Source organism: Rhinatrema bivittatum, chromosome 3 (assembly GCF_901001135.1).
Source record: "Rhinatrema bivittatum chromosome 3, aRhiBiv1.1, whole genome shotgun sequence".
Lineage (NCBI taxonomy): Eukaryota > Metazoa > Chordata > Amphibia > Gymnophiona > Rhinatrematidae > Rhinatrema > Rhinatrema bivittatum.
The window spans coordinates 297,182,439-297,194,613 of NC_042617.1; the positions used below are offsets into that span (position 1 = coordinate 297,182,439).

Genomic DNA, 12,175 nt, shown 5'->3' on the forward strand with positions numbered 1-12,175 from the left:
TCTGACAGATAATTATTTTCTGGCCAATGATACTGCAGGATGTTTCAGTCTTGCATTTCCTCAGGGCTGCTGGGATATGTATGCTGTTCAAGCTTCCTACTCAATCGAGGCAACATCCAAAGCCTGTGTTTGAACTACAGTGCAGAGGTCAAACACCACCTGCAGGCCAGCACAGAAGAAATGTGCTCTCAGGGAAGAGCAAACCACAAAGCATGCAAAATCCCTGTTTCGCCACAGCCATCCTGTATACCTTTTTAAGATAGATTTGACCAGAACTGTATACAATAGTCAAGGTGCAGGCACACCATGAATTGATAGAGGCATTATGATATCTTTGCTTTGTTTTCCATTCCCTTCCTAATATCTAAAATTTTATTTGCTTTTTTGACCACTGCTGTGAACTGGGTTGAGGATTTCAAAGTCTTTTTCATAGGTGGTGATGCCTAATATGGGGAACAGCATTGTGTACCCTATAATCTGGATTATCGTTCCCTACGTGCATCATTTTACACTTGTCCATATTAAAATTTCATCTGCTATTTTGGCACCCAAGCCGTCAGTCCTCACAATTAGTTTGTGATTTAACTACTTTGAATAATTTTGCCATTTGCAAATTTGATCACCTCACTCCTTTTCCAGAATATTTATAAATATATATATTAAAAAACAAAACATTTAATGCATAAAGAGAGCACTTTCCACCGCTGGCCCTGCGCTTTGGAACGCGCTCCCACCAGATCTTCGGCTCGAAAGACGCACAATCTCATTCAAAAAGAGACTTAAAACCTGGTTGTTCACCCAAGCATTCCCTGACTCAGCAGAACAGTAGAGCTCCCTTCACCTTTGAAATCCGGAAGGCTGCTCACCAAAAAAAAATCAACTCTGTAATTCAGTCTTTCTAACAAATGTCATAGTATTTCCGAGGCCCTGTGGCCCCGTCAGACATCGAGCCAGTTACCTATAGTTAAGAGCTGGCTAGCCGGCTAAAGTTGTTCTCCATTTGTATTCTCCCTGTTAACATTGTTAATGAACCCAAGTTCTTAGCTTCCTTGTTTTAATGTAATGCCTTGTTAACGCAGGTTTTATGGTTTAATGTAAACCGAATTGATTTGTAACTTGTTACAAGAATATCGGTATATAAGAGCCCCTAAATAAATAAATAAATAATACCATGTCTCTCAAATAGCTAAAAACCACAGAAGCCCTAATTTATAGAGCTATAAATCTGGAATTTTAGAGCAGTGATTGTACTAGAACCTGCTCAGATACCCACTAGTTTCAGAAGTATCCTATTGAATACCTCTTCCACTGTTTAAAATCGGTGCACCTTGCTTGTATAAGACATTTGCAGAATTTCAAAACATAATTACGTATCTATGGCTGCATGATGCTGGAAGAAAACCAGAGGTACTGGGTTCCTAAATATAGCTGTTTTAAACTCCATTGGTGTGGAGAGTATAGACAGTCATGGGAGTAGAGGCTTCAGTATCAGTTAATGACATGGACTGAAACCAAAACAGCTTTTCCTTGTAGATTGTGATGGTTCCATCTACAGAATGAATCGGGATGTTCTCATTACAAAAGTTGTGCTCCTTAACTTGAAGCACTAGAGGTGGGGAGAGGTAGTAGACTCTCCTTATGGCTTCTCTTGAGACTCTTCTATTGAGCTAATGTTACAGCTGGGGAAAAAGACCATTGGGTTCAGTGGTATTAAGATAAGGTACAGAACCTAATGGTTGAGACTACTGGATCTTTTTTTTTTTTTTTGTGGTGATTGGGACTCCCTGCTAGAGTTTGAGCCGGCAGCTTGGCAGCAAAGTTAATGGAAACTTTTGGGGTTGAAATATAATAAATATGCGCTGAAAGTGGGTAACACTCAGCGCCCGCTTTCTTAATGCACTCCCAGACACCCTTCCTGGGAGCGATGTGCAATATTTAAATTAGGGGTCACGTTATCAAGAAGGCGCTAGGGGTGCTTGCGTGCCCCTAGCACCTCCTTGAGAATGGGAGCCCGCGAGTGTGTTGGCCATCCGCCGGTTAGGAAAATGGACGCCGAATTTTATCGGTGTCCGTTTTTCTAAACTGCACACGGCCAGGGGTTCAACAAATGGACGCTTGGCAACTGAGCGTCCGTTTCCTGCACCTGACTGCCAGTGCTTATTTTTGTTTTGTTTTTTAAAGATTTGTTCCTCCTTCTTAATATCGCAATGCTGTTAAGTAGGAGGATGTACTGAAAACATAGTTTTCTACTTTTAGGAGTGCTCAGCGATTAACGCCTGCTCTGGGAAAGCGTTAATTTCTGAGTGCAAAAATGTGTGTCGTAGATGCACTTTTTTTTTTGGCATTCAGCGTGAATAGCTGATAGCCTCATTCACACATTAGCGTTGTGGAGGCGCTAATCCCCTTATTGCATAAGGGGGTTAGTTAGCACCTATACAACCCGCGTCCAACTGTGGGTTAAACGGTGCGCTCGGCTGAGCGCCCTGTTTTCCATTGGCCTCTTCATGTTTTCAATACATCCATTTTCTTAGAAGAACCGGGGCTGACTTTAGCTCCTTTTTATTCTACTCTAACTTTTTTTTTTTTCTCCCCCCATTTTTTTTTATTTTGCAGGTTTATTGCTAAACCATGTGCCCTACACCTCGGCATTCAAACAAATGGACCTTGCAGACCTCAACCAAATGCAATTTTAGAAAAAGTGTTTACATCTATCACAAAGGTAAATGACTCCTGAGTTTTTCGACATTGCAAGCATCTCTGCTCCTAGTGGTCTTGTTTGTTTTATGTCTGTGAGCAATAAACAAAAGTAGCCAGACATTCCTTAAAGTATAGTCCTTATTCGATGCTGAGCTGCAAAAGTGGACACTTGTTGGATGTGAAGATTTTTTTTTTTTCTGGTTTCCTGTCACGGTTGTCATGCTTTTGGTTTGACAGTTTGTGAAACATCTTAATTGGGCGTGTATTGCCCTGGAGTCTCTGGCCCCTAATGTTGCTATTTCACTGGCAGAGGCATCCTCTTTGGGTGCAGCAGGCCTGTCTGTATTTTGTTTGTGTGTGTTATGTTTTTAAAGGTTGGCTAACCTGTCTGGCGTTTTTGTTTTGTTTTTTTATAAACCCAAACTTTATGGTATTCTGGGGGTATGGGTTTGTCTGCTCCCCACCCCCCAAAAAAAAGTGAGGGCTGGGATTTAAGACTTTTTTTTTTTTTAAGGGGGAAGAGAGCAGGGCATTTGTATAGCATCATAAAATCCATAAATTGCCATACTGGGTCAGACCAAAGGTCCATCAAGCCCAGCATCCTGTTTCCGGCCAAACCAGGCCACAAGAACCTGGCAATTAGCCAAACACTAAGTATATCCCACACTACTGATGCTAGTAATAGCAGTGGCTATTCTTGTAAGTCAACTTGATTAACAGCAGTTAATGGACTTCTCCAAGTTCTTATCTAAACCTTTTTTAAACCCAGCTACACTGATTACACTAACCACATCCTCTGGCAACAAATTCCAGAGCTTAATTGTGCATAGAGTGAGAAAGAACTTCCCCTATTAGTTTTAAATGTGCTACTTGCTAACTTCATGGAGTGGCCCCTAGTCCTTCTATTATCCGAAAGAGTAAATAACCAATTCACGTTTACCCGTTCTAGACCTCTCATGATTTTAAACACCTCTATCATATCCCCCGTTAGCCATCTCTTCTCCAAGCTGAACAGTCCTATCCTCTTTAGCCTTTCCTCATAGGGGAGCTGTTCCATCCTCTCTATCATTTTGGTCGCCCTTCTCCATCGCAATAATTTTTTTGAGATGCAGAGACCAGAATTGTAAACAGTACTAGGGTTGTACATTCGTTTTAAACGAAATAGGCAATGGCAACAAAATTGTCTATTTCATTGTGTTTCTGGAGCGCCCTGAAATGAAGAAAAAATGGATGGAATTTAATGTTAGTGCGCACTAACAATATGATAGTACGCATTAAGTCCCATTAGTGGCTGTCTCCTTGCTGTCTCTTTAGAAGGAGACAGCCAGTGGGAATGCAGAATCATACCTCTAACTAAATGAACTGATCCCCAATTGACACTTAAACTTATTGGTAACATTTTTAGTTAGTGCGCACTAGCTCCGAAATGAGGGGGAAACAAAATAACTACCTCCTGAACCATTATAAAAACAAAATTTGACAGATAACGACCCGAAACGAAAACTACCCGGAAAAAAAAATCAGTGCACATCCCTACACAGTACTCAAGGTGCGGTCTCACCATGGAGCGATACAGAGGCATTCTGACATTTTCTGTTTTATTCACCATTCCCTTCCTAATAATTCCTAACATTCTGTTTCAGTCTTTACAGCCTTTACAATCTTTACAACCAAATTTCATCAAAATCTATTAACCTAGAATGTTACAGCTATGTTGCTGTGGATGGACAGAAAGATCAATATATTTGCATTTTGAAGACACTAGTAGGCGCTTTCCTTGAAAGGCAACTAAAAAGGGCAAAAATGCTTTAAGAATAGATGGCGACATGTGGTTTGTGTGTGTTTGGTTTGGCTACAGCATGTCTGTGTTCTGAGCCAGTCATAAGATGGGTTTTCTATAGGGAGGGGAGGGAAATAAAACCACCATCGTCATAAGGGCTGGACATTTCCCAGCTGCAGTGGGGGGGACTCTGTCCATGCTGGTGCCCAGGCACCTTGAAGTGAGGCAATCTTGCAATTCTTTGCCCCAGTTTGGGCCTGCTGGGAGGGAGTATTTGTGGCTGTTGTAGAGACTCAGCCTTGAAGAAGGCGCTATTTCTCCTTCCTTCCACCCACCCAGGATTGGATTTAAAAATAGGCACGAAGGGGGGGGGGCAGAATGCTTTACCAGTGCCAATGCACAGCGTAAAGGAAGCAGGAGTGGGCTCCTCTTTAGCCCAAATGCTTGGTTCCTTCCAAATTTGATGCCCTCAGCAGTTGTCTAGGTCTGAATCCAGGCCTGCCCTCCACTGCTGCTGGAACTGAGTAGGGGGACCAGCAAGAGGGAGGGGAATCTGCTGCAGCCACCAGGAGTGTGGGGAGAATGGGGGGAGGGGGGGTGTCAGAGGAGTTTTTCAGGGATGGTTCACATTTTGTCCCAAGTACTGCAAACAAATCTGGCTTTCACATTTTCCACAATTTGATATTCCTGACATAATTTGCATATATTTGCTCCAGTTGCTAATCAATTTTGCATAAATTGGCTGTCCTGCAACCCAGACTTCCTTGCAGCACTTTAAAAACTGGAGTTCGGGATTCCTGCCCGGCTCCTAAAAGTTCTGCAGGCAGCTAGCAATTTCTGATATTTGTCCAGCCTTGGCCTTGTTTTCATAGTGGCAGTTTGATCCTGTTGTGTTTTGGTATGTCAAAAACCGTGGCCTTGTGTAAAGGCTGGTGATTTTCTTCATTACAGTGTTTGTCCTATTAAAACCAAGCAGTTGGCATATTAACGGTGAGAGCTCCTGACCGCCCTGTCACAATCTGCTGGTCCATTGACGTGCTAAGGTTTAGGGGACAGGACTTCTAGAAGTATACTGCTTTTGTTGAAGTATTAGCATATTTATAATTATACGCCTTGCAGACTGTGGTGGTGATGTTGCAAGATGATGGTTTTAAATAGGTCTGGTTTTTCTAGTATATATGCCACTACTAGAACCACAGACCTTGTATAAATAATAATTTGGGAATGGACAGTTGGTAAAACACTGACCCACAATCGCAAAGAATACCAATAGTGTCCAAATTTATATTTCATTCACCAAGAACCTTTAAAGTGAGTGTACATACTAGGCTTCATTGACTTTCATAATAGGCTTCATCGTATAGCATAGTTTCACTTTCACACTCCGCCTTTTATTTAATCATTGGTCAATACTAATGTATTTTTGTTATATTTTTTGAATTTGCAAATCTCTCGTGTAGATCTACACGAGAGATTTGCAAATTCAAAAAATATAACAAAAATACATTAGTATTGACCAATGATTAAATAAAAGGCGGAGTGTGAAAGTGAAACTATGCTATACGATGAAGCCTATTATGAAAGTCAATGAAGCCTAGTATGTACACTCACTTTAAAGGTTCTTGGTGAATGAAATATAAATTTGGATACTATTGGTATTCTTTGCGATTGTGTTCTAGTATATATTCCACAGTAGCGCAAAGGTGTGCAGTTATCAGTGAAGTCTGAACCTTATATGTTAGCGTTCTGTTCCTTACCAGCTTGCTGAAGACTAGGATAACGAGTTGTTTAAACTCTGAACTCTTTAAATCAATGGGAGCAGGAAAGATCACTTTAGAATTATTCAGTGGGTTTGCTTTTGGACAGGTTTGACCAATTTTGAGTGCCTGTTGCTTTTTGCCATCAGTTTGTCTATCCATATTCTTAAATTGGAGATCCTTCCCATGCCCAGATTACGTACCTGAAATTTTCTAGGCAGTCATGTTGTTCGGGATCCAGTACACTTGCTAATTTTGGGCCAGATCCATGCACAGGCAGGTATCGTGGTAGCTTCTAGAAGAGTGGTGCCAAGAAAACTATGAAAAGCGCCTGCTTAGGATTGTGCTAGAAGCTTCCTCCTCCCCCACTTGTTGGAAATTGCTTTTTTCTTTTTGGTTCCATCAGCTGTGTAAGAAGGGTGGGAAACCTTTTCAGTTATGCATTTAATTTTTTTTACACCAAAGAATAGATTTAACCCTTTGTGGATTGAGAGTTTTCAAACAGTGATCATACGGTTATTTTGAGTTTGGGAAGGCCCCATCCTAAATCGTGCAACTGTGCTTAGCTGAGCTTTTTTCTTTTAAATGTGACAACAGCAAAAGACCTGTGGCCCATTTAACCTGCCCATCCACCCAACTAATTTATCTTTATAATTCCTATTGCTCCCCAAGAGGTCCCCTGTGTTTTTATCCCATGCTTTCTTGAATTCAGATACTGTTTTTTTTTGGGGGGGGGGGTTTTGTCTCCACCACTTCCACACATCCACCACCCTTTCTGTAAATAAATATTTCCTAAAATGACTCCTGACTCTACCCCTTTTCGCCCTCATCCGCTAACCTCTTGTTCTAGAGTTTCCTTTCCTTTGAAAGAGGCCCACCTTCTGTGCATGGAAACACTGGAGGTGTTTACAGAGAGGGTTATATTGCTGGCTGGAGGTTATGCATTTTGACCCTTTGAGAGATTGATTGGCCTTTTTAAGTGGTGATTGCAGCCATTTTGTTTATATATATATATATATATATATATATATATGTGTGTGTGTGTTTGGTAGGGACTCACTTTAATACTGTTGCCCCACCCATCTGAGATCTGAAAATCCCCAACATTCACAGCTACACTATGCCCATTGCCTGCAAGAGAGAACCTTCCAATGATGGGGTTCTTTCCACATCTTCTCCAAGCACCACAGTTTTTAAAGAAGCACTTCTTGTACGTCGCTTCTCTTAAGAATTTAGACATACAGTACCTTGTAAGTGACTTGACAGCCTTGTATGTTTTTCATTTTCAGTTGTCTAAAAAAAATACAAAACAAAATGCATTCAATACTCTATACTTGTATTGTCAAAGAACATTTACTGTATATAAATATTCCAAAAGTAATTAAGAATAAAACGAAAAGCATAAATTGCATGAGTCTTCACGCTCTGTAGGCACTTCTACATATCTCATTTAAGCCTAACTGTATCAGCGGATCAGAATAAAAGCTGCTTCTGTCATGTCTTGGTTAATGGCTTTTATTAAGTCTTATCACAAATTATATTACCATAAATGAAATGATTGGGTAATGAAACATATATTCAGCAATTGTCTCACATACCAAAAATATACTTTGGTGCTTATAAAGTTAATAAAGCTAACATATGAAATAACTTAAAAGTTGCACTTTACCAAGGTAAAACGGTCTAACTATCCTAGCTTTCAGAGATTAAAGAGCCCAAACCTTATAAATGCAGTCAGTTTACAGGAATGCTGCTTTCTTTTTGCCTCGGAGTCTCAGGATCTGCTGCCAGAGTTTGGTCACAGCTCAGACTGGCTGAAAAATTTCTGGTCTCTGTCTTATGAGAAGAGCAGAAAGGGATGGCACTCTTGAGGCTGTAAAGCAAGGCTCCCATTTCTGTGATGTCTGGCATCTTTTCCTTTGCTCTCACCTTTTTTTTTTAAAGACCTCCATTTTCATTTCTTAGTTCATAAATGCAAATTAATAGACTACAAGATGAGCAGCTTGATTGGTCCAGTCCATATGGTGTGTAGTTTGGGGGGGGGGGGGGGGGGGGGGGGGTTGTTTTGTTTTTCCAAACTGCTAGTTCAGCTTTCAGGCAAATGGACATTTAACACATGGCTGCTGGAGACATCACATATCTTTACCAGCTCTGATAGATTGGTTGGTTTGTGTAAAACCTAAAGATGAGACTAGCTGGCACCGTGCCTGCCTGGTATATACAGCAAGACAATTCTGGGCAGCACATTCAGAGCTTGATAACTGGGTATATTAAATGACCACTAGATTGCCAGATACGTCACTTGTCTGGCAATGTTTTAGCCGCATAAAAAGTGGGTGGGCAGTCGGCGTTGTTATCTGGTTAAGTTAATCGGATAAGTTAGACCAACCATATATCTGGCTAAGTTAGACCAGCTCTAACTTATCTGCTAAGTAGTAATTTGTGCGCAGATATTCAGTGGTATAGCCGTGCCGCTGAATACCCCTTGTAACTGAGCCAGATATGTCATATCCAGCTAGGTTACTTAGCCTGAATATCGGGCCCTTCAGAAAGATGGTCAAGAATCCCAGACTCCTTTGGGACATGAATCCATGTTTTGTCAGCATACAGAAGTCTTAGTATGTTTCTTTGGGCATTGTTCCTACATTTTCCCCCATTTTAAGAATTGATGTGCTGGCAAAGGAGCTCATCACTACTTAAACCTAATTAGCAATATATAACTGCAAGTTTTTAGTTAAAATGACACAAATATATAAAAAATTGTGTATTACATAAAAGATGAGGTGAAGAAAATATTAGACTCGAGGTAGAATATGAGTGCAAACAATATATTCAGTAAAAAGCTAAAACGTGACACACATAACTAGAAAGTGCCTGGTGCAGCTTGGCTAGCATCATGTTGGGATGCTTTTCCTCAGCTGGGACTGAGCATCTTGTTAAAATTGGAGGACTGATGGATGGGACGACATACGGGGAGATACTTCAAGACAACCTGCTTCAGCCTGCTAAAAAAAAAAAAACAAACCAAAAAAACTTAAAACTTGGGAGAATGTTCTGCTGAAAAGTGAACTATGAGCCCAAGCAAAAGACCAAAACACAGGAGTGGTTGAACAACGAAAAGGTGAATGTTCTGCGATGGCAGCCAGTCCAGCTCGCAATCTATTTAAGAATCTGTTACACTGTTGGAAAATTGCAATTCATAAGTGTCATCCAATCAACCTGAACAACCTGGAGCAAATCTGTCAGGAAGAATGGGCAAAAATCACTCCCAAACAGTGTGCAAAGCTGATAAAAACTTACCCTAACAGGCCTAAAGCTGTTATTGAGGCTAAAGGTGGGTCTACCAAGAATTAGTCTGAAGGGGGTTGAATGCTTATGCATGCAGTATTTTTCTGTTTTTAATTTTATTTTACAAAAAATGCAGAGAAATAATGAATTGTACTGGAAACATTTTAAGAGCGTACTGGTTTGCAATAAAAACATACTGTCTGGGACAATCTGTGTGTCATTTGTAATTCATACAAATCTGCATGTTGAACAGGACCAGTCACAGAACAGATCCTTGAGGCATTCCTCTTATCACCCTTCTCTCTTTGGAAAATGGAACCTACTCTAAGTCACATTGTTGTAAGGGAGTGTGGCAAGAAGGAAGCCATTGCTGAAGAAAAACTATATGATATACCACATAAGGTTTGCAAAGAAACACATAGGGGACATTCCACACGTGGGGGAAGGTTTTGTGGTCTAATAAGATCAACGTGAAACGTTTTGGTCTCTTGTGTTAAATGATGTAGGTGTAAAATAGAACATATCACCTGCCGACACCATCCCTACATTAAAGCATGGTGATGGCAGCATTATGTTGTGAGGATACTTTGCAGCAGTTACAGGGATAAAAAGACTTTTGAAGATTGAGGGAAAGATGGCTGGTGCCATGTACAAGCATATCCTGGAGGAAATCCTAATCATCTGCCGTAGACCGGTAACTGGGGAGAAGATGAAGAAAGTGGATGTTCTTAAGAGGCCCAGACCTGGATCTAATTTAAAAGAAAAAAATAATAATTCTGTGGCAAGACTGCGGTCCACAGATGAGCTTGAGCTCTTCTGCTAAGAAGAACTCCCAAAAACTGTACCTCCTGCAGTTGGTAGACACTGACACTGAATGACTCATAGCTGCTGTTGCTGCAAATGTAGCTTTCACCAAGTATTGAGTCAAGGGGTGTGAAGACTTATGCAATCAAGACTTGGTTTTTGTTTTTTTTAATCTTAATTACTTTTGGAATAGTTCTGTTAGTTCTTTCATGATGAGTAGATCGGTGAAACGAACTCCTTTAATGCATTTTGATTTGTATCTTTTAGATGCCAGAATGTGAAAAATATAAAGGGGTGTGAAGACTCTTTTTTTTTTTTAAGGCACATCAGCTGGCAACCCTAGCAGCGTAAATGCTTCAGAAAGTGAAATATTTTTCCTGTCTGGGATATAGACTACTTGTGTGCAATGCCAGAATGGCACAGCATTCATCTCTGATTCCTGGCATTCTAGGTGACACCCATCCTGTGATAGGCACATTAGACCCACTCCTTTTCTGATGTGCGGGCGGGCAGTTTGGGCATTGGGGACGGGTCTTGCTGTTTTAGGTGCAGAGAAGAACACCGGGAAAGGTTGTACTATGTGCTACTGTGATACAAAAAGGGCTTACCCTTTTTTTTTTTTTTTTTTTCTTTTGCAGTATCCAGATTGGAAAAGGTTAGAAGGCTTATCAAAACAATTGGATTGGGATGTACGGAAAATCCAGCGATGGTTTCGACATCGAAGGAATCAGGATAAACCCAGCCTGCTTATAAAATTTTGTGAGAGCATGTAGGTGTGCATAGGAATCCGTTGTATGCCTCTTAGTGTGTCCAGGTGCCCCCAGTAGTACCATCCTCCGAAGGGAGCAGGCAGCAAAGCAGTGGTGGTTTATTCATTCCTAGATTGGGGAGCTTTTTTAACATAACCAATTCCAATACTGTTTTCTCTGTCCTTGAAAGCCCTGTACTTATGCAGTAGTAACATACATAGTAGCTTAGCAGATGACAGCAAATCGGGACCAGTAAGTACACCCAGTCTGCCCAGTTGTTCCCATCATTATATCCCTGCACTAGCTTTAGGATATATCCCGATTTTGTCCGCTGTACAAGTCTGACTGCCTGCAGGACAAGGCTCCATGCCAGAGCCAGTTCTAGCGTCGTCTTTTCTTTGATCTTCTACCAATCCAGGGAGGTAAACATACAGCTTTCCATACTTAAAGCTACACCTGGCTCCTCTGCTTCCTCCAGGCTTTTTCCCAGCCTGTCAGTCCAGGTTCTTACTGCTTTCTAAGCATTTTTAAATTCTGAGTTTTGATCTCCACCAGGCATCTTCCACTTTTTTTTTTTTAATACAAGTAGTAGTTCCTCCTCTTCTGAGGCTCCCTCTTTCCAACTTCATATTATTGAACTCTTGTCCCTGAATTTGGTTTTCTCAGTTGCTGAAGTCTGCTAAATATGTGAATCTTTTTTTTGTTTTTTGGGGATTGGTGTTTTTTTTGGGGGGGAGGGGAGAGAGTGCTGACAGTTTTCCTCCTCTGAGCTTCCACCTCAGTCAGAACCGGGGCTAGGATCCGACCCAGTCATCGTAATGCCAGCCTCAGCTAGAGGCCCATGCGCCAGGGCTCCTTACCAGAAGCCTGTAGTCCTGGGTCCTAGGTCTGGGCGCTAGATGTCATTGCAGGATGGGGTGACTGGGGCTCCCTTCACCAGGGACTGTGAACACCCCAAGCCTGGCTGAGCTGGAAATAGAACCCAGGTTGTCCGCATGGTAGCAATCTGCATTGCCCCTGGGCCAGCCCCTATTTGTGTATCGTCCCTTATTTTCCAACGAGTAAGTTTTGAGTTCCTTAAGCCTCCCTGTGCAGGGTTT

The 12,175-nt window shown here is 41.4% G+C and overlaps 1 protein-coding gene across 2 annotated transcripts in view; it reads left to right on the forward strand.

Moving 5' to 3' along the window:
- Positions 1-12,175, forward strand: part of CERS5 (ceramide synthase 5) — a 98,052-nt gene that overhangs the window by 22,864 nt on the left and 63,013 nt on the right. For both annotated transcript variants that reach the window (XR_003855559.1, XM_029595012.1), the window contains exons 2-3: positions 2,614-2,719; positions 10,965-11,095. Coding sequence is in view for 1 of the 2 variants with exons in the window: in XM_029595012.1 (XP_029450872.1) it covers positions 2,614-2,719; positions 10,965-11,095 (237 nt within the window). In the remaining variant the exon portion in view is untranslated. The remainder of the gene's footprint in view (positions 1-2,613; positions 2,720-10,964; positions 11,096-12,175) is intronic.